Source organism: Urocitellus parryii, chromosome 7 (genome assembly GCF_045843805.1).
Source record: "Urocitellus parryii isolate mUroPar1 chromosome 7, mUroPar1.hap1, whole genome shotgun sequence".
Classification (NCBI taxonomy): domain Eukaryota; kingdom Metazoa; phylum Chordata; class Mammalia; order Rodentia; family Sciuridae; genus Urocitellus; species Urocitellus parryii.
Genome location: NC_135537.1, coordinates 138,618,777 through 138,641,937, shown reverse-complemented (window position 1 = coordinate 138,641,937; position 23,161 = coordinate 138,618,777). Strand labels below are relative to the sequence as shown.

Below are 23,161 nucleotides of genomic sequence, written 5' to 3'. Positions count from 1 at the left end.
GCCTCAGCAATTTAGTGAGGCCTAAACAACTTACCAAGACCTTGTCTCAAAATAGCAAAAAAAAAAAAAAAATTTTTTTTAACTCAACAGATGATAAGTTAACAGTTGGAAAAAAGTCTTCCAGAGGGTAAAACAAAAAAAGAGAAAGAGAGAGAGAAATAACAAGAGTAGAGAGTTTCCGGGTGTGGTGGTGCACGCCTGTAATCCCAGTGACTCTTGAGGCTGAGGCAGCAAGATTACAAGTTCAAGACAAACCCCTGAACTTAGAAACTTAGCAAGACCCTACCTCAAGATAAAAAAGAAAAAAGACTGGGGATGTAGCTCAGTGGTAAAATGTCCCTGTCTGTGTTCAATCCCCAGAACCAAACAATTAGAGGGTCAATTCAGGAAGGCTAAACTCTGACTAATACAAATTCCAGAATGAGAACAAAGAAAACAGAGGGGAGGAAAATATCAAATAAATAATACAATAACATTTTCCTGAACCAGAAATCGTTGAATTCAAAGACTAATAGAGCAGAATGAATGAGAATGGACTAATACCAATAGCAGCCACATTATCATACACTGCATCTTCCACTAACCACACCAAGCCAGCCACAGAAAGACTCAAAAACAAAGCTTGTCTTTATATGTTTATATCATTGAGTTAACAAAAATAAAGAAGACAGTTATTAATTTTATTAAAAAAATTATCGGGCTGGGGATGTGGCTCAAGCGGTAGCGTCCTCGCCTGGCATGCGTGTGGCCCGGGTTCGATCCTCAGCACCACATACAAACAAAGATGTTGTGTCCGCCAAATACTAAAAAATAAATATTAAAAAAAAAATTATCCAAGGAATGAATGAAAATCTAAGTAGACTACAGGCTTCAGTTGGGAAAAAAAAATGGCAAAGTCATAATATAAGCAGTGAATAATGAATTAACCAAAACTTGTGATATTGAACGGTGGCAAGGGGAAGTATTTGAGTGATGAGTGGCATAACAGGGTAAAATCTCCCATAAGGAAGAAGGCAACAGTTAAAGTTCAGAAATTAAGAATTAAACCAGCGCTGGGGATGTGGCTCAAGCGGTAGTGTGCTCGCCTGGCATGCGTGCGGCCCAGGTTCGATCCTCAGCACCACATACAAACAAAGATATTGTGTCCGCCGAAAACTAAAAAATAAATATTAAAAATTCTCTCTCTCTCTCTCTCAAAAAAATAATTAAATTAAATTAAAAAAAAAGAATTAAACCGAGTGCAGTGGTGCACGCCTATAATCCCAGCAGTTTGGTAGGCTGAAACAGGAGAATTGCGAGTTCAAAGCCAATTTCAGCAACTATAAGGCACTAAGCAACTCAGTGAGACTCTGCCTCGAAATAAAATGCAAAATAGGGCTGGGGATGTGGCTCAGTGGACGAGTGCCCGAGTTCAATCCCTGGTACAAAAAAAAAAAGAGTATAAGCATATGATTTAGAAATATGCAATGAACAAGAGAAACAACCATAAGAATTACAAGGGACTACTTTTGTGGAGTGGGGTCCATGTGGAAAGCTGCTTCTTCATCAGCCTGGGATACTACTGAGTCATCCACCCCATCTCCCATACTGGGGGTTAAACCTACTGAACAACATCCCCTTTTTATTTTGTTTTGAGACAACTTTCATTGTGTTGCCCAGGATGGCCCTGAACTTGGAATCTTCCTGCCTCAGTCTGGGATCACAGGTATATGCTACCACACCCAGCCACTATCAGAGTGGGTATAAAAATAAACTTTGAGAAAACAAATTATACATTTTAGTAAGTGTGATGGCTGGGGATCAAACCCAGGGCCTTGTGCATGCTAGCCCAACAAATAGTTTTTTCTTTTTAGGTATTGGGGATGGGGATTTAACCCAGGGGCATTCCACCTCTCACCAGCCCTTTTTTTTAATTTTTATTTTGAGATAGGGTCTCCCTAAGTTGCTTAGGCTAGCAGTAAACTTAAAATGCTCCTACCTCAGCCTCACAGTCACTAGTATTGTAAGCATGAACCATCATGTCCATCAAATTTATTTTTATTTTATTTTATTTTAATTAATTAATTTTTTAATATTTATTTTTCAGTTTTCAGTGGACACAACATCTTTTTTTGTATGTGGTGGTGAGGATCGAACCAGGGCCACACACCTGCCAGGGGAGCGCGCTACCGCTTCAGCCACATCCCCAGCCCCTCAAATTTATTTTTAGATAGAGAAAAAAATAAGTCAGGGGTTTAGTTAGCATACAAAAGTTCTATTCAGTTGCTAAGCAGGTTAAAACATGTTCCACAATGACACGGATTTGGTTTGTTTTTTCTTATACTGCAAATTAGTTTTAAAATTCTAATTCCAAAGAGTTTCCTGCATTTGCAGTTATTCTCGAGGGCAGTGATAATCTAAGCATTTGGCATAATCCTCCATGGAATGGAGAAACATCAAAAAAATGGAGTGGGAGTTAAAAAGCAAAAGGAGGACAACAAACACATGAACCCCAATGTACTTTACACTCTCCTTTGTTGGGCAGTGGGGAGTTAAAGCTCCAAGCCAAACCTTAATAAAAATCTCCATGTTGCTCCAGTTAGTAACTTTTCTTTTTAGTCACGACTAGGGTGACCAAAAGATTCTAGCCTCTCTCTCATATAGGCAAAATCGCCAGAGCCTTGAACTTTCAAATCTACTACTTCCTGATGATCCTTAGCAGAAGAATTAGGACTGTGCCCGAAATGCTGTCACTTCACTGCCAAATGCAGCTGAATGAATTACCAAAACATCCGCCTTCAGCAGGAACCAATTCAGGGCAGCACCTGCCAGTAAGTCAGCCCAGGAAGAGTGGTATCCAAGAACAGTTGGGGGGGGGGGGGGCGCGGCTCCAGAGGAAGGATTTCTGCACCCAGGATCCACACTAGACCAGCACCCTGAAGTACAGAGCACCTGTGTAGCATGGGACACCAGGGGAACCCAAACCTGGTACTCACTTAAGGCCCTGCCAGAGAGCTGGATAAGGCTATTCCAAAGTAAGGTCTTTGCTGGATACCCAGGCTTCACACCAACCCCCACTAGGGGCTAGGAGGGAGAAATCAATAGCAGTTGTTAAGAAACAGAGCTTCTTGCCTGGCTTTTAGCCCTGAGAGGGCAGGGGTGCCCCAAATAACACATAAGAGGAGAGAAAAGGGGAGTGATTCAGAGTTATGACTTTGTAGGGCTAGGGGTACAACTCAGTGGTAGAGCATTTTGCCTAGCAGCACAACAAGGCCCTGGGTTAAATTCCCAGCACTGTTAAAAAAAAAAAAAAAAAAAAAAAAGCTGTGGCTTTGGGTCACACATTGGGCTTTCCTGCTGCCTCTATCACCTGCAGGCCCAGCACAGCCACACTGAGCTCCCAGAGCCTCTTCCCTTGGCTGACAGTTGACAGTGCCTCCTCATAGGACTTGTGATGATGCCACTAGGTGGTGTATGTAAAAGCCCCTAGAACAGTGCTTAGCACACCGGGGGGAATGCCTGTTATTCACTGACCACCTCCTCTAAATAGGCCTCTCAGGGAAACCTCCCTAAATGAGGCATAAGGGCTGGGTCTCCAGATTCCATGAAGTAGATAGCCCTTCTTCTGGGATCTATGCCAAGGCCAAAAAAAAAAAAAAAAAAAAAAAGCAAAAGCTCCAAACTCTAAAATTAGCTCAAAACAACCATACAGAGCAACGAGCTTCTGTGAGTGCTATTGCTGTCCTCTGTGGGTATTGTGGGTGGTATTCGTGGTTCAGCCCAACTTGTCTCCTACCAGGGTCACCTCCAACTCTGCAGCTCAGCATGATCTCTCACCTGGCTCTGAAGTCACTATAGTGGCTGTATCATTCCCTTGGCACTTGGCATAGATGACCTTATTTGTCTCTGTGGATATGCCAAGACCTTAACTAGACTTCACATTCAAGAACATGGGCCATTTTCTTCCCTATGGTTCCCATATTGCCTGGTAATTCATCTTACCTTTAGCAGACTAGAACTACAGGGCAGTGGCCCTTAGTGAAGTGTCCCAGAATGACAGCTTCCCTAATATTCACAGATTTCTCTGAGAGCTGTAGAGTCTCCCCTGGGATCCCACTCACCTCATCTAGCTGTCTCTTCGTCTCTTCTTCCATCCTTCGAATGTCATCCATGGTCAGATCAACCCACTTATCAAGCCAACAGAACAGCTGCCTGTGGAAATTTGTAAACAGACGCTTCTCTTGCTATAAAAAGGAGGGAACCAAGTTAGAATAAGAAGGGGAAAGCCACTGCTACCGCCCTCCTCACCACAATCTCCATGCTAATAGCCATATTTTACTGGGGAGGAGTGATATCTGGATGACTTATCTGGATTAGCCATAGGTCAGTGACCTTTGCCTTCATGTGTTAAACAGGTAAGGCTTCAAGCATGAGGGAGCCCCCAAGAAAGGATAGATGCCTACTTTGCAGCTAGGCCCTTTGCCCCAAATACTACCAATAGTCAGCCTATGATCATGCTCCTAGTCAAACTAAGGCCTCCAAGCAACTGTCAGACTTCCTCCTTATTTTTGGTGCCAAATGCTAGGTTTTTTTTTTTTTTAATTTATTTTTTAGCTTTTGGCGGACACAACATCTTTGTTTGTATGTCGTGCTGAGGATCAAACCCAGGCTGCATGCATGCCAGGCGAGCGTGCTACCACTTGAGCCACATCCCCAGCCCCTAATGCCAGGTTTTAACTGGCCAACAGCTATGAATTGTGACCCAAGAGTATGTGTCTAATTCAGATAATTAAAAGACTATAAAATTGCTTAGGTCTGCCCAGTTGAGTAACTCAGAGCACTAGAGAATTTGGCTCACAGTACCTCTTGCTTTTTGGCTTCAAGAAAAGAGAGACTGAGTTTTAATTTTAGTTCAATCATAGCAAGACCCTTTCTGTTTCCTTCTTTTTCCTTGGTTTCCTTCCCTGTTGCATGTGGTGCCCCGAGATGGACAACATTAAACTGTAAGATAGTTACATGCAAGGGAAAATGGGGATCTAAAAAATTAAACTGTGAAATATGATTATGCTGGCAACCTATAACACAGGTCACGTGTGTCGTACGATCTTTTCTTGTTGGGCCAAACATCCACCACACACACACACACACACACACACACACACACACGTCTCACCTTGTCACCCTTGTCACTTACCTTATGTATAAAATTTTCCACTTTGTTCTGCAGGCCCCACCACTTGAACTTGACAGTAACCAGTTTGTATGCACACATATATGGGCAGTCTTTCTGATTTACAAGTTCTTGCTGCATTAGAAACACAGCCAGAGGCAAGCCAGTAACTAAGAGGAAAGACCTTAGGCTGTAGGGGAGACCAGCCCCAGCCATTCCCTCCTCCATGGGGAGGCCCACCCACTCTGTGCCCATCCCCCTGGTGGTAAGGATGTGAACTGCACCTTCCAATTTGGACCCAAGGGTCCTCGGCCTGTTTTGACAGATTTAAATTTTGCAGGGTCTTCCTCTGCCTTGTAATCCTGAGAAGTTGTGGAATAAGGGTTAGAGAGGAAGGGAAAAAGAGAGAAGGAGAGAGGAAGATGTCAGATTTTCATTAAAGTATACTTCATATCAGGTCTTGATGCTGCTGGCATATAGCAAATAGGGGAAAATGTTATAAACAAGATGTAGAACTGTTTACATTTGCCTTAGAGCAGAGTTCCATGTAATTCTTTTCTGCCAGGGTTTGTTTTCAATTTTACCAGTATAAAACTGTCACCAGATTTTTCTGAGAAGGCACGTATTTCCAATTTTAAGACAGATTTTCAAACCTGGGTAAGCATCCAAATTGTCAGGGAAGACTTTCAAGATACAGATTTCTGGGTCACCCTACCTAAAACCTAGTGACTAAAATATCTGCAGGTGAGGACAGGAACATGGATTTGCTTTATTTCTTTATAATCCCCGAAGGTAATTTTAAAACATAGCCATAGCTCAGGACAACTGGCCATCATTTCTGAAATCTTGTCTAATCTCCACTTGTTTTAATAAAATTACTATTAGAAGTGTTCACTGTCTAGGACCTATCCTTGTGAACATTACTGGTCAGTCTCACTTCACTGACTATTTAATTTTTAAATTTAAACTAAAATTTTAATCTGATGCATAAAAACATAAAATTACACATACTTATGGATGCCATGTGATATTGATACACTGTATACTGTAATGTTTGAATCAGATTGAACCTATCTGGGTCCTTAAACATGTATAATTTCTTTATGGTCAAAACATTCAAACGGGCTGGTCACAGTACCACATGCCTATAATCCCAGGGCTGAGGAAGCTGAGGCAGGAGGATCTCAAATTCAAAGCCAGCCTCAGCAACTGTGAAGCATTAAGCAACTCAGTGAGACCCTGTCTCTAATCAAAATACAAAATAGGGCTGGAGATGTGGCTCAGTGGTTGGGTGCTGCTGAGTTCAATCCCCAGTACCCAGCCACCCCCCGACCCCTGCAAAAAAAACCTCAAACTCCTTTCTTCTAGTTTTTTGAGATATACAATACACTATCATTATCCATAGTCACTCTACTGTGCACGCCAGAACCTCTTATCCTACATACCACAACTTAGTCATTGATAACACCTCTTTCCATTCCTCCCTCCCCAACATCACTGATTCATAATACAATCAATTCTCTGTGTTAATTAATAACAACAAAAGTTTAATTTTCAGCTGGAACTCCACACTGACTAATGTGGGCTCAGGAAAAGCAAACTTAGTATACTATCTTAGTATTTACTTGATGAAAATAACAAAGATAATATCACACACACACACACACACACACACACACACATACCTGCACACACAAAGTCTTTTCCCAAACTATGGGGATTATTTGTGTATTCAAAATAAAAATAAAAACCTCTACCCTACCACTACCTTCCTTTCACACACACACACTCTTTTTTTGTGGTACTGGGAACTGAATTCAGGGCCTGGTGCATGCTAGGTAGGCACTCTACACGAAGCTACATCCCCAGGTCTCCTTCTACTCTTAGAACCAGAGTTGACAAAATAATCAAAGAACCTTAGTTTTTGCTAGTTTGGTTTTTGAGAAATACTTGGGTATGTTCAGTTTGAGAAAATTCATCAGGCTGTACATTTATGACATACTCATCTGGCTAGTCACACTTCAGTTAAAAGCTTTTTGAAAAATTAACCAATCTTTTGAGCACGGGGTAGGGATGTTAAGCAAGGAAGCACAAGATGGTTTTCTTATCTTTTTGGAAATGCACAAAGTGAACTATCTAAAGTGCACACAGTGACCACAGGAAAGAGAAATCAGACCCCTGGATACAAAAAAGCAAACATTTACTCCCTATCAATGGGCAGAGTTAAATTCCTGTCTCATGATTCCAACAAGTCCTCTGTCAAAAAAGAGCAGTAATGAGTGAAGGGGCATCAAACCCTTCTATTCCCTAAATAGATACTTCCTGGGAGCACAAGGGTAAACAAGCTGGACAGACCTGGTCCTTGTCTCATCAAGCTATGGTCTAGCAGTGGACCAACCTTTTCCAGTTAAAATATTTGTTACTGTGAAAAGCTACTACCAGCTTCTTAAGACAGGAGATAAGTCTTTTCCTATATTCTGTTCCTCTCATTGGGAACATACAGAACCTAAGAGAGTACTCCAAACAGGCAATAAATGTTTTAAAATTACTGGATTCAAAAAATAAATCTGAAAACTAGTGCCTTGATTTTTCAGGTTAAACATCATTTCAGCAGGTCAATACACTCTACCAATGGCATCTACACTGTTTAATAATAACTTCCAGAGGCCAAACAGGACACATAAATTTGGGCTGCTATTTCCCCAGTGGCATCCCCAACTCAAGACAAGGGGGAATTCTAAATACTAACTTTAAAAATAAAACAAATAAACTGGGCATAGTGGCACATGCCTATGATCCCTGCTAATTGGGAGGCCAAGAGATCAAAAGTTCAAGGCTGGCCTTGGCAACTTAGACCCTGTCTCAAAATAAAAAGGGTTGGAGATGTAGCTCAGTGGTAGAGTTCCCTGGATCCAATTTCTAATAAAAAAATCCCTAACCACAAAAATAAATGAATAAATAAACAAAACAATGCAGGGAATGGTGGCAAACACATGTAATCCCAGCTACCTGGGAGGCTTAACAGGAGGATCAATCAAGGCCAGCCCAGACAATTTAGTGAGAGCTTATCTCAAAATAAAATAGATGGACACAGTAGCACACACCTGTAGTCCCAGCTTGAGAGGCTGAAGCAGAAAGATCACATTTGAGGCTAGCCTTGGCAACTTAGTGAAACCCTGTCTCAAAATAAAAAAGCCAGGCATGGTGGGGCACACCTGTAATCCCAGAAGCTTGGGAGGATAAGACAGGAGAACTGCGAGTTCAAAACCAGCTTCAGCAAAAGCGAGGCACTAAGCAACTCAGTGAGACCCTGTCTCTAAATAAAATACAAAACAGGGCTGAGGATGCGGCTCAGTGGTTGAGTGCCCCTGAGTTCAATCCCTGGTACCAAAATAAATAAATAAATAATAAAATGTTGGTGGGGGGTTGGGGGGTATAATACAGTAATATTAGAGTAGTAGAGGGATCCTGGGTTCAATTCCCAGTACCAGGAAAAAATAATTAAATATTTTAAAATTTAAAAAGGGACCAAGGATATACCTCAGTGGTAGCATTTGCAAGGTTCTGGTTCAATCCATAGTACCATAAAAAAATAAAATAAGTAAAACAGCAAACAATAAAAGAGAGAACTTCCTTTTGAGCCAAGTTTGATATTGTTCCCTGGTTTCTCTAATAGAAGTCACTTCTACATCCAACATCTTTAAGTAGTTCTTACCTTGCTAAGTACTTGACTTCGATCTGCAATGTCTATATATATGGCTTCCACATGTTTCCATGCCTCAGGCTCCAGTTTATGCACCTGCAGGAAGAAGGGGATTTCCTTCAGGCTATATGTATAAGGTATCCATAAACATAAATGAATTTTGTGTTTATACTTGGGTTCCATCCCCAAGATATGTTATTATGTATATGCAAATATTCCAAAATCTGAAATCTAAAACACTTCTGGTCCAAAGCATTCCAGATAAGGAATAGTCAGCCTGTACAAAGTTATGCAGAGGAGCTGGGTACAGTGGTACATACTTATAATCCCTGGCAATTAAGCAAGATTTTGTTTCAAAAAAATTTTTTTTAAAAGGATTGGGGGTTGTAGCTCAGCATGTTTGAGGTCCTGGATCCAATCTGCAACATCACCAGAAAATATACATATAGGAATAGGACACTGGATTTTAAGTAGACATAAATTAGAGAATGAAGCTGATTTTTTCAGGCTAAGTTCTACTTCCACAGGTCAAAATATCCTTAGGACTCCTAGGTGCATTTTATTTTATTTTTAAATTTTTTTTAATATTTATTGTTTTTAGTTCTCGGCGGACACAACATCTTTGTTTGTATGTGGTGCTGAGGATCGAACCCGGGCCGCACGCATGCCAGGCTACCGCTTGAGCCACATCCCCAGCCCTCCTAGGTGCATTTTAGACCTATCCCAGCACTACACTGTTTCCTCATGTTCCCCTTAGTAAAGTCTAAATATTTCTGGAGATGTTGCCTGCTTAGCCACACATGCTTATTTTAATCATGCTGTACAGGTACATAGTATGAAATTATAACACAAATTCAAAATATATGGAAAGGATACAATGAAGAGTAACTTTCTTGCTTGTCCCCCAGGCCCACTCTAGAACAGACACTGTTGCTATAATCAATCCCTATGCACAGTTTTTATTTTTAATACAAACACTAGAACATATACACATTTGTTAGTATCTTGCTTTTTTCACTGAACAACATATATATACTTTTTTTAAAAATTTTTTTAGTTGTTGATGGAACTTTATTTTATTTCTTTATTTATATGCAGTGCTGAGAATCAAACCCAGTGCCTCACACTTGCAAGGCAAGTGCTCTACCACTGAGCCACAATCCTAGCCCCTAAACAATATATTTTTATTGGTGAATAATTACACATAATGGTGGAATTATGCCATACTTGTACATACACATAACATACTTTGATCAATTTCATTTTCTCCCTTCCTTTCCCTAAACAACAAGCTTGAGGATTGTTCTTTATTGTCTTTTTATTTTTGATTTTTGATTCTGGGGACTGAACCCAGGGATGCTTAACCACTGTGTCACATCCCTGGCCCTTTTTATATTTTGTTTTGAGACAGGGTCTTGCTAAGTTGCTGAGTTCCTGAGGCTGGCCTTGAGCTTGTGATCCTCCTGCCTCATACTCCCAAGTCGCTGGGATTACAGGCATGAGCCACCATGCCCAGCTCTTGTGTTGTTTTTAATCTTTGGTTACACAAAGAATGCTATAATGGCCAGGCATGGTGGCACGCATCTGTAATCCCAGTGGCTTAAGAGGCTAAGGCAGAAGGATTGAGAGTTCAGAGCCAGCCTAAGCAACTCAGTGAAACCTAGTCTCTAAATAAAAATACAAAAAAGGGCTGGGGATGTTGCTCAGTGGTTAAGTGCCCCTGGGTTCTATCCCTAGTAAAAGAAAAAGAAAAAAAAATGATGCTATAATGTATTTCTTTGTGTATGTTATGACACATATGTGAGAAAATAACTGTCTAGTAAATTCCTAGGTAGGGAATTCCTAAGGCAAAGGATAGGTGTATTTTAGCTGGGCACGATGGCATGTACCCATAATCTCAGCTACTCAGAAAGCCAAGATGGGAGTATTACAAGTTTGAAGCCAGTCTGGGCAATTCAGTGAAATCATGCCTCCAAATAAACAAACCCACAAACAAACAAACCCACAAAAAACAAAAAGAGCTGGGGGCTGGGGATATAGCTTAGTGGTACAGCACTTGCCTAGTATGCACAAGACCCTGAACTAGAAGAAGAAAAAAAAAATGTGTATTTTAAAATTTGTGCTCTATAGAAGCTATGTATTTTTTTTTGTTTTGTTTTATGCAGCTGGAGATCAAACCTAAATCTTTATGCATGCTAGGCAAGCCCTCTACTACTGAGCTATATCTCCAGCCCAGAAGCTGTAATTTTGTTGTTTTATAAATACCACTCCAGGCCTGCGGATATAGCTCAGTTGGTAGAGTGCTTCCATAAGGCCCTGGGTTCAATCCCCAGCACCACAAAAAAAAAAAAAAAAAAAGAAAGAAAAAGAAAGAAAGAAAGAAAATCCCGCTCCATCGGGACATGGTATTCCACTTGCCCATAATCAGAGCAACTGGGGGATGCTGAGGCAGGAGGATAGCAAGTCTGAGGCCAGCATGGGCAAATTAGTCTCAAAATAAAAAAATTTAGGGCTGGGGATGTGGCTCAAGCGGTAGCACGCTCGCCTGGCAAGCGTGCGGCCCGGGTTCGATCCTCAGCACCACATACAAACAAAGATGTTGTGTCCGCCAAAAACTAAAAAATAAATATTAAAAAAAATTCTCTCTCTCTCTCTTTAAAAAAAATAAATAAATAAAAAATAAAATAAAAAATTTTAAAAAGGGCTGAGGATGTAGCTCAGTTATAAAGTGCTCCTGGGTTTGAGACCCAGTACCATAAATAAATAGTGACAGATTGATGAACAGATAAATAAAATACAGCTCCTCTGCGCCAGTAACTGCATTTTAGACCTATCCCAGCACTACAGGCAGGTGCAGTAAGAAATCTCAGAGATCACATTTTGAAAATAAAAAATGGGGCAATCTTACCCTGGGGTAAGACAGGTTTAACAAGAAGCCCCAGCTTTTCTGGCCAGGTGAAAGAGGACCACAGAGAGGACCCCATGGTAGGGATACAGAAGCTATAGGACAGAAATTCAAGATCCTGTCCTGAATCCTGGAAACTCTTGGGAACCTTGGGAAGTACTACTTACATTCTCCTGGGTGCCAAGATCTGGTTTGTGCCAAGTTTCAATTTTAATCAGAAAGTCCTCTTTCATGTACTCATTCTGGAAGAGGAAAAAGAAAACACATACACACACTTTACAGTCACCAGGTTCATAGCTGGAGAGTATGGTCTCCTATCACTGGACCCTGGGCAGCGGGAAGAATCCAGGCCTTGCCTGATAATAATAGCTAACTTCACTGGGGACCCATCATATGCGAGACATGTGTCACCCCAGTTGAATTCTCACTCCAGCTTGTGATGTCTATGGAATCATCCTCATTTTACAGATGAGGACAATGACATTCACAAGTTAGGTGATGCAGTCAAGGCCAGAGATAGATCATCACAGAACTGGCTAAAAAGCAGACTGTCTGACTTTAGAGTCCATGTATTTAATTAGTCTTCCATATTACTTCGTGCATAGGGTGCTAATACTTAATTAGTACCATGGATAGAGTAAGGAAGACTCCAACCAACAAAAAACATTCATCATGGCCCTTTTCTCCCTAGCTAGCCTTTGGCTGAGATAACCCTTCATGTTAATTATTGTCTCCTTCTCTTAGTGCTTTTTAAAAACTATAACTGTAAAAGGGGAAAAAAACGAAAACAAAAACTGTAACTACTAAAAAGAGGAAAAACCCATTATCATCTCAAAAGGAATTAAGTTTCCTAGAAGAGACAATGCACTTGGATGAGTATGCTGAAGGGTGGAAAGGTGTGGACAGTGACAAAGGGGATGATCACAGAAGAAATATCTTGTTGACTTCACAATTTGCCCAAAGGTCAGTGCTCACTGGGGTCAACAGGTGCTCAATAGGAAAGGAATGTCACAATCAGGCCAGCTGAACCAAAATTTCTGTGCAACCTGAGTAGGCATGACCTGAGGACAGCAAGGGAGAGCCTTGAGTCATTCTGTACATACAAGACCCAGAGCCAGGATGTACCTGATAAAGCCACAAGTCAACGCAGCTTAAAACAGGAGGTCCCCCTGCCAAATAACAAACTCTTCATCAGGACTGAAAAGACGCCTCGACAACACCAAAAGAGAATATCCAGGACTTCTAGTGCATTTATTTATTAATTTTTTATTTATTTTGTGGTGTTGGGGGTCACACACAGGGCCTTGCACATGCTAGGTAAGCAATCTACCACTGAGCTATACTACCAGCCAGCCCCAGTTACGTTTTTATTTCTTTTCTTATAAATCATCTACAATTCCAAATCCCCTGATAATACTTACTGTAATAACTGCTCCAAGGCAAGGACATGAAAATAAGAGAGAAAAAAATTAATGAGGATTAATAAGTATCTGTCCCTCACCCCAAGGGACCACAAATAACAAAGAGCTCTCGACTCCCATGGCTTATTCCATAGTCACCTCCAGGACCCAGTGAGTTGGGACTGTCTCAGTGCACCAAGCCCCGCTTAAGATTCTCTCACACAAAACTCCCAGAAGACCAAACCTGGAATTTAATTAAAAAAAAAAAAAAATGCCACTCTGGGCTCCTTGGGTTCTTTCCAGCAGGACAAGGAAAGGGACTGTCTCTGATCAGCTTAGATCTTGTAATCCGTTACTCTATTGTCAGAAAATCACCTGGGTGCCCCTCACTTCTACCACCTGAGGCAGATCGGGGCACTCTGGGCCAGTTGCTGTCTATCTGCCCACAGCATCCTTCCTCTCACTGTAACCAAACCTCTCATGCTCTGCACACCTGCTCATTGTAATAGAACCCCCTCGGAAAGCATGGTTTAATTATTTATCAGAGAAAATTACTGCAGTTCTCATGTCACTGGGGAACAGACCAGCTCTCCTCCAGTTCATTTTGTACCCTCTGAATTTAGGAGCTACTTCAATTTCTGATGGATGCTACATATTGGAAATTATACAGGGCTAACAAACCCCATCACTCCATAAGTGAAACTAAGGCTACCTCTAAAACTGAAATGAGGAATACTTGAAATATATAAGATATAATCTGCCATATTTAAGAATAACCCAAAAGACTGTCAGTGATCTCCCCAATTCTAATGAAAAAATCTTAGAAGGAAGTACCAGCTTAAGATCATAACTAGCCGGGCGCGGTGGCTCATGCCTGTAATCCCAGCTGCTGAGGCTGAGGCAAGGGGATTGCAAGTTCAAAGTCAGCCACAGCAACTAAATCAGCCATTTAGCAAAACTGTGTCTCAGAATAAAATATAAAAAGAGCTATGGTTGTGGCTCAGTGATTAAGTGCCCTTGGGTTCAATCCGCAGTACCAAAAAAAGAAAGAAAAAGAAAAAAGATTGTAACTAAAAGGCCTACCCTGAAACAATTACCCTAGTAACAACTTGAGAAAACCATGTTATGAAAAGGAAATGATGGGTTTATTTTTTTTTTATTTTTATTTTTTAAAGAGAGAGTGAGAGAGGAGAGAGAGAGAGAGAGAATTTTTAATATTTATTTTTTTTAGTTCTCGGCAGACACAACATCTTTGTTGGTATGTGGTGCTTAGGATCGAACCCGGGCCGCAGGCATGTCAGGCGAGCGCGCTACCGCTTGAGCCACATCCCCAGCCTGAAATGATGGGTTTAATATCCATCAGAGGAATGTCCAAAGAGGCCAGTTTGGCAGAAATTCTGCAGTGCTGTCATGAGAACACAGCTCCATTACCATGTTGGAAATGGCAAGTGTCAGGCTGGCCTGCTTTGATGACACTAAACATTAAGCTTCTCTAACCACCTTATTCTGAATCCATGTTCTGTAAGAATCCTTCTAGTTTGGCCTCTGAGGGACAGAATGTGCTAATCAAAAGTCTCAGGAGGGCTGGAGATGTGGCTCAAGCGGTAGTGCACTCGCCTGGCATGCGTGCGGCCGGAGTTCGATCCTCAATACCACATACAAACAAAGATGTTGTGTCCGCTGAAAACTAAAAAATAAATATTAAATTTCTCTCTCTCTCTCTCACTCTCTCTTTAAAAAAAAAAAAAAAGAAGAATATTAAAAAAAAAAAAAAAGAGTTTCAGGAATCTGATCACCTAACCAAGTGAGCATTTTTTAAATTACACATTAGTATTCTGATTATAAATTTGCTTTCCATGTGGAAGAATCTATCCCTAAATCAGTAAACAGGAATATCTGGTTTTATTACTAAATTTGTATTTCAAGATTGGCATTTGAGATTTTTATACATTAGTGTTTGTGAGACACTGGGAAAAAAAAAGAAAACTGTTTTGTTTTCTTTTTCTTTTTGGTACTGGGGATTGATTCCAGGGGCTTCTACTGAGCCAAATCCCCAGCGCCCCCACCCCCTTTTTTTTGTATTTTATTTAGAGACAAGGTCTCATTGAGTTGCTTAGGGCCTTGCTAAATTGCTATCCTCCTGCCTCAGTCTCTCAAGCCGCTAGGATTATAGGCGTGCATCACCGCACCCAGCTTAAATCCACTCAGTTCTGACAAATGGGATTTCTGAACCCATGTGGCTGATGCCAACGTGGGTGACCAAACAATCTCTCCCAAACCTTCTTTAGCCCCAACTTCCCCTCCAAACATCTCTGCACTTACAGCATTCCCTTTTCTTCAAACTGCAATCCCAGGTACACAGAAAGCCTCAGGAAACCCTTTGTAGTTGGAAAATAGGGCTTTCCAAATAAGACTAATAAGGCCTCACACATGCTAGACAAGTGCTCTACCACTGATCTCCACCCCCAGGAATAAGGTATTCTAAAATCCTAACCTAGCAATACTGTATCTAGCCAAGAGTTGAGGTCAGAGGGAGGAAATGGAAGAAGAAACCAGTATATTTATCTTCCTCTTTCCACTTTCATCCAGAGAGCAACCAACTCAACCCCATCTCCCTCCCATCTCAATCCAACAACTTCATGGAAAAAAGGCAGAGAGAAATTAAGAAAACAGAAAGAGCTGATAGTGGTGTATTCTCAATGTTTTCAATCCTCTCAGAATAAGATTAGAGCCATCCAAAATGCTTGGGGTATTTTACTCCATACTCTTTCATCCACCTCTCCTCAAACTTTGATTTAGTTAGGTCAAGAAGATGTTTGAACTAATAACTACTTTGCCATTGACCCCCCAAGGAACTGCAAAGTTCCTTGCCTGTTTATATCTCTTATTTTAAAAGAGTGGGTATCTAACTGAACAGATCTAAGACTCAACATATTTGTTCTGTAAGAAGGTGGATGTGACTGTGAGGTCAGCACCCATGAGGTCTATGCAAGAGGTCCTCCCCCACTCATTATCCTCTTTATGGAGTATTTGGAAATTATATTTTTCTTTCTTTTTTCTTTTGGTCAAGGATCAATAAGTGAACTAACATTTATTGTGTAGAAAAAGGCCTATGCCAGCTGAAGCACTCCCTGAGGCATCTCTCAGTTGGCACAGACTATGTATCTAGAACCTTGCCTCAGGCATGGAGGAGTCCACACTGTTTGTTACCTCCATGCCAAGTTAACTAAGATTTTTACAATGCATGCTCACTGCAATTCTTTTACACATCAATAAAATTCACCTTTGGCCCTAGACCAGACACATCCTGCCACACTGCCTACTGCCTTTTTAAAAACATGTATATGTCTTATTTCCAAGAATTTAACAGCTTCCTGTCCAATGCTTAAGGAATAGTGAAGTTTGCATGTTCAGCTACAACAATAAAATCATGTGTTATACATCTCAGGTGCCACCAATAACTGTACATCTCCTAATACAAGGTTTGTTGTTGTTATTGTTTTGTTTCATTTTTTGTAGTTTTAGGTTGACAGCATGCCTCCTTTATTTTATTTGTTTATTTTTAAGTGGTGCTAGAAATTGAACTCAGTGCTTCACACATGCTAGGCAAGGGTTCTGACCCTGAGCTACAGCCCCAGCCCTGATACAAGGTTCTTGAACCTGTGTACAAACATGGAGGACTGAAGAGAGCAATGACTTTAGTCATTCCCAACATTCTCAGAATAAGAATCACCTGAGTCACCTAAGGATCACATCCTTATCAAATACGATCTAGGGAGTACCAGGTCATAACAGATAGTAAGTGAAGCATACAGGTACACAGAGGCTGGCAGGAAGATGCAAGAACTAGACTGTGCCAACAAATGAAGGTTGTTAGTATAAAAGGTCATCTGCCTCTCAGACAAGTTCTACGGCATCTCTAGGATTCATATACCCTGGGATATGAATTAGTGCCAGCTTGGGCCCAAAAGATCTATTTCTAGATATCCCTCAAGACTTAGGAATCTTAGAAAGCTAGAAGTCTAAAATAATCAAAAGGAATCCTAGAATGTCTAGACAAGTACACAAAGTTCTTTATGGAGGTCTTACTCTTTCCTTTCCAGAAACTCCAGCAAGAGGCTGGCCAATATTAAGAAAATAAATCCACCCTCACCCTCAAATACAGAACATGCTGATTCAGCATAAGCCATCAATTTGGAGTTCTTAGCAGTGATGATCCCACCATCCCAGCCTCTGGCTGAAGAATCTGCCATGCACACTCCACGTGTATATGACACAATTTGGGAATTGCTGTTTCCAAATTCTCTTGTCATTAAAAATTAGGCATCAATATCTCCTTTTTTTTTTTTTTAAGAGAGAGTGAGAGAGGGAGAGAGAGAGAGAATTTTTTATTTATTTATTTTTTTAGTTATCGGCAGACACAACATCTTTGTTGGTATGTGGTGCTGAGGATCGAACCCGGGCCGCACGCATGTCAGGCGAGCGCGCTACCGCTTGAGCCACATCCCCAGCCCCTCAATATCTCCTTTGATACCTCTAGGCCTAGTTCTTCTTCAGGGCAGAGAGGTTACCCTACAGGGCCTTTCCAATGATTGCCACCCAAGAGTTCCTGGATCTGAATGCTACTTTTTAAGTCACATATAAATATATCACAGTAACACTAGAAATTTCAGTACTAACAATAAGGGAATGGTTTAAAAGGCCATAGTATAGTCATTCTCAGTAACCACTGAGGATTAGTACCAGGATCCCCACCCCTCCATCCAGTATACTAAAATTTGTGGATGCTCAAGTACCTTATGTAAAATGGCACAGTATTTACATTTCATTCTATATAAGTTAAATCATGTCTAGACAAATAATAATGCTAATATAAATAGTTGTTATTTTGTATTATTTACAGAATAATGACAAAAAAATAGTCTGTATATATTTAGTAGAGAGACATTTTTTTTTTTTTTTTTGGAAGTGCTGGGGATCAAACCCAATCTACTTACCCACCTATATTTTGATACTGGGGATTGAACCCAGGGGCATTCCATCACTGAGCTACATCCCCAGTCTTTTTTATTTCGACACAGGTCTTGCTAAGTTGCTGAGAGTCTTACTAAGTTGCTCAGGTTGACCTTGAACTTGAAATCCTCCTGCCTCAACCTCCTTAGCTGCTAAGATTGCAGGTGCCTGCCAGTGTGCCCAGCTGTTTTTCCTATGTATTTTGTGTGTGTGTGGGGGGGAGGGCCTTACTGGGGATTGAACTCAGGGGCATTTGACCTCTGAGCCACATACCCAGCCCTTTTATGTATTTTATTTAGAGATAGGGTCTCACTGAGTTGCTTAGCACCTTGCTTTTGAACTTTTTTTTTTAAATACCTTAATTTAATTAATTAATTTATTTTTAAAGAGAGAGAGAGAGAGAGAGAGAGAGAGAGAGAATTTTTTAATATTTATTTCTTAGTTTTCGGCAGACACAACATCTTTGTTTTTGTATGTGGTGCTGAGGATTGAACCTGGGCCGCACGCATGCCAGGCGAGCGCGCTACAGCTTGAGCCACATCCCCGCTTTTGAACTCTTGATCCTCCTGTCTCAGCCTCCCGAACCACTGGGATTACATGTAGGTACCACCAGGCCTGCCCCTATGTATCTATTTATTTATTTATTTTAGTTGTTGATGGACCTTTATTTCACTCATTTATTTATTTATATGTGGTGCCGAGAATCAAATCCAGTGCCTCACACATGCTATGCAAGCACTCTACAACTGAGCCACAACCCAGCCCCTCCTCTGTATTTTTGATCTATGGTTTATGAAATCCACAGATGTAGAACCCACAGGTATGTTCATCAAACTCTACATTCGGGGCTGGGGATGTGGCTCAAGCGGTAGCGCGCTCGCCTGGCATGCGTGCGGCCCGGGTTCGATCCTTAGCACCACATACCAACAAAGATGTTGTGTCCGCCGAGAACTAAAAAATAAATATTAAAAAAATTCTCTCTCTCTCTCTCCTCTCTCACTCTCTCTTAAAAAAAAAAAAAACATTTAAAAAAAAAAAAAAAAACTCTACATTCATATAATGGACCATCATGCAGCCACGCAGTCATTATAATTTTGCTTTTTTTTTAACCCCCCGCCCCAGTACTGGGGATTGAACCCAGGGCCTCAAGGGCAAAGCTACAACTCTAGCCCTTTTAATGTTTTCATTTTGAGGTAGGGTCTCACTAAGTTGCTCAGGCTGGCAATCCTCTTGCTTCAGTCTCCTGAGTTGCTGAGATTACAGGCATAAACCACTATATCCAGCTACAAATTTCAAACAAAAGACTACGAGTGACAGGGAAAATGGTCTCCATTTGCTGAAGAAAAATGAGCAATAATTAGTAATCATAGGATCTAAATTTTGTGTAAAAAATGTGTCTGGAAACTGGATGTGGTGGTACACACTTGTAATCCCAGCGGCTCGGGAGGCTGATATAGGAGGATTGTGAGTTCAAAGCCAGCTTCAGCAAAATCGAGGCACTAAGCAACTCAGTGAGACCCTATCTCTACATAAAATACAAAATGGGGCTGGGGATGTGGCTCAGTGGTCAAGTGCCTCTGAGTTCAATCCCCGGTACCAAAAAAAAAAAAAAAAAAAAAAAAAATGTCTCTGAAGATTCTAAAAGCTCACGCATGCTAATCATTGACTGCCAGGTCATGCTGGACAACACTGACACTCACCCCCCAACTTCATCCTTTCACTGCTTAATCTGAGAAATGAAGGAGGGACACAAAGCTCTAATACACCCCCACCCCTGGGCCTATTGCACAAGTCTTAATCCACCTTGGGGCCCAAATTCCAGCTTCTACCAAGACTGCACTCACCAGTTCTGCAATATGGGTAGGCATTCCATGCTTTTTCATGTATATTCAGTGCTCCCTCTGGGGCCAGCATTCGAACAAATGTGGGTACCTTGCTATAGTGGAAAAAAAAAAGGGGGTGATAAAGAGAAATGGAGGAGAGGAAAAAGAAGACAAAGGGCTTTTATGTCACAGGATAAGCTTCTTCAATGGAGAGTCGACAAGCAAATTTCCATGAGATAAGCAGGTTTACTAGTGTATGTGAGAAGCATCTGCCAGACCCTGACACCCCAGCTTGATTGGCTACCAATACCACCCAAAACTTGCCCCAGCACCCACCAGGAAAACGACAGCATATGAAACCTTAGGCTAGCTGCTGTGGTTTATCAGCCATTACATTCTCATTCCACAGTTTTCCATTACACATTTTTTACTGGTCCAGGGCATTGTTCTATACTACGTGTAAGGATAAGATACAAAGGAGATAAATCCACATGTATACTACCTGTGTTGGACTGAACCTACCAGTCTAGGTTAATGGGTCAGGGTGACTAGCTGACTAATTTAAGAATATGATATCCAAGATAATCTAGTCTATTTTGTAAGCTTTTTAAAATTTTTTGGTACTGGGGATTGAACTCAGGGGCGCTCGACCACTGAGTCATATCCCCTGCCCTATTTTGTATTTTACTTAGATACAGGGTCTCACTGAGTTGCTTAGTGCCTTGCTTTTGCTGAGGCTGGCTTTGAACTCAAAATTCTCCTGCCTCAGCCTCCCAAACTGCTGGATTATAGGCAAGTGCCATAGCGCCCAGAGATTATTTTGTAAGTTTTTAGTTTTCCTTTTTTCAGTATTGAACCCAGGAGTGTTCTACCACTGAGTTATATCCCCAGCCCTTTTTTATTCTGAGTATTGTTAAGTTGCCAAGGCTGGTCTCAAACTTGAGATTCTCCTGCCTCAGCCTCCTGAATCACTGGATTACAGACATGTGCTACCATTTGCAGTTTAGTTTTGTAAGTTCCAAGAGGACAGGAGGGTCTCAGGGTTGTCTACCTCCCAAGACAAATATCTTCTATTCAATTTTCCTTTCAGGATGCAGAACATGAACTCAAATTTTGTTTTATAAAAAGGCACACGTATTCCTTTCTTGCTTTCTTGGTTTTTAATGCTCATCTATAAAGTCTTCAACAGGCTCTTGCAATCTCATCAAATTTAGTGGCTCAGGCCCAAAAGAGAGATTTCCCCACAATAGAGCATTACATCAGAGCAAACCTCTGAGATTCACCCATGCACTGCCACATTCATTCAGGAGACACTTCTCTGTCCCAGGCACCAGGATACACACAGAAACCAAACAGTCCAGAGGAGAGTATAATTAACCAGCCAAATGACAACACTATGTGTTCCAATGAAGTGAGCACAGGGTTGAGGAGGGTGGTGAGCAGAGCACCATATGAACATGGCAGGGAACACATGAGAGCCCAGTCAGGATGTGCAGGAAATTCAGGATGACAAGGACACATGGAATAGGGACTGTATAGGACCAAGCTGGACAAACAGATGGGAGTAGGGTGGGAGAGGCTGAGAGAAGGAAGTTCAGAGGAGCAGACGTGAGGTATGAGGCCAGGAGTGCAAGGAAACGCACAGCGTCCAGGTCATAACAGATTCTGTGAGTTATGTCAGGAATACAGACTTCATTCGGAGGGCAAAGGGAAGCCACTTATAGCTTTCAGGCTACAGAGTGACAGATATTCCAGGCAGAGCACTCATAGCTTTGCAGAGAACTAGAAGGCAGGGAGATCAGTTGAGAGCTGCTGAAGTCATCCAGGTCAGACACAAAGGAAAGAAATGGACGTGTTAGAGATGGTAAGGAGAGAGAGTCAAGAGAAGCTGATTTGCTAGGAAGTCTTTTGTCCTCATGAGGACAGATGGCAGAGGCAATCATTGTGGGCCTCACCCCCCTACCCCACAGTTGGCTACCTTGGTATTAAGGAAAGAAAAGAGGTAGCAGCTCAACATCTATTCTCTCCCCTTAAGGAAGATGGTATGACATGGTTCACAATCCTTATGTACATACAACCCCAACTCCCCGTCACTTCAGCTGCACCACTGAGTCCTGAGGAACCAACTGGTCTCTTCTGCTTCAAATACCAACCTCCTCATCTCTTTTCAAAGTCCTCTTTTAAAAATACAAATAGACTCTGAGGAAGGCACATCCTTTTGTTTAAAACAAACTTTTTTGGGTAGTTATAGATGGACAGAATCCCTTTATTTTATTTATTTTTATGTGGTGCTAGAATCGAATCCAGTGTACCTCACACATGCTAGGCAAGTGCTCTGCCAATGAGTTACAGCCCCAGCCCAGGAAGGCATATCTTTTTTTTTTTTCTTAAAAAAAAAAATAAAACAACTAAAAAATATTAAGAGAGAGAGAGAGAGAGAGAGAGAGAGAGAGAGAGAACGAAAACTTTTTGATATTTATTTTTCAGTTTTTGGAGGACACAACATCTTTGTTTGTATGTGGTACTGAGGATCAAACCCGGGCCGCACGCATGCCAGGCGAGCGCGCTACCGATTGAGCCACATCTCCAGCCCTATTTTTTAGTTGTTGATGGACCTTTATTTTATTTGCTTATTTATATGTGTTGCTAGGAATCGAACCCAGTACCTCACACATATGAGGCAAGCACTCTACCACTGAGCTACAACTCCAGCCCCAGGAAGGCGTATCTTGACAGCATTATTTTAACGACTGTCAATTCCTCAGTAAGGTCTAGTTGGCAGTCAACATCAACTGAGAGTCCAGATGGAGGACTGGAGGACGAAGGGTGCAGCAAGAAGGAAGGGAAGTATGGCATCTCTCACTGCATTGCTCTCCTCCTGCTCCAGCCCTGCAGAATCCTGAATTCCTCTGGGTTAATACTGTTCCAGTGTCAGAGCAGCAGCACGGAAAATCAAGGATTTTTACCAAATGAAAATGAAAATAATGTCAGTTCTATTTAGTGACTAGGAATTAAGATTTAGGTTTAAGATGCAACACAATATAAATATACTTAATGTCACTGAACTGAACACTTCAAAATGGTGGATTTTATGTTATGCATACTTTACCATGATTAGATTTTTAAAAATTCAAGTTTATTTTTCCAGTTCTGGATGGTTTCTAAATA

At 41.3% G+C, this 23,161-nt stretch overlaps 1 protein-coding gene across 1 annotated transcript in view; it reads right to left on the bottom strand.

Moving 5' to 3' along the window:
• The window catches only part of Pitpna (phosphatidylinositol transfer protein alpha), a 40,886-nt gene that overhangs the window by 7,588 nt on the left and 10,137 nt on the right, over nt 1-23,161 (bottom strand). The window contains exons 4-10 of the mRNA XM_026388847.1: nt 20,015-20,106; nt 13,179-13,186; nt 11,925-11,999; nt 8,865-8,948; nt 5,434-5,511; nt 5,174-5,284; nt 4,101-4,223 (exon numbers count right to left, since the gene is read on the bottom strand). Coding sequence (XP_026244632.1) covers nt 4,101-4,223; nt 5,174-5,284; nt 5,434-5,511; nt 8,865-8,948; nt 11,925-11,999; nt 13,179-13,186; nt 20,015-20,106 — 571 coding nt within the window. The remainder of the gene's footprint in view (nt 1-4,100; nt 4,224-5,173; nt 5,285-5,433; nt 5,512-8,864; nt 8,949-11,924; nt 12,000-13,178; nt 13,187-20,014; nt 20,107-23,161) is intronic.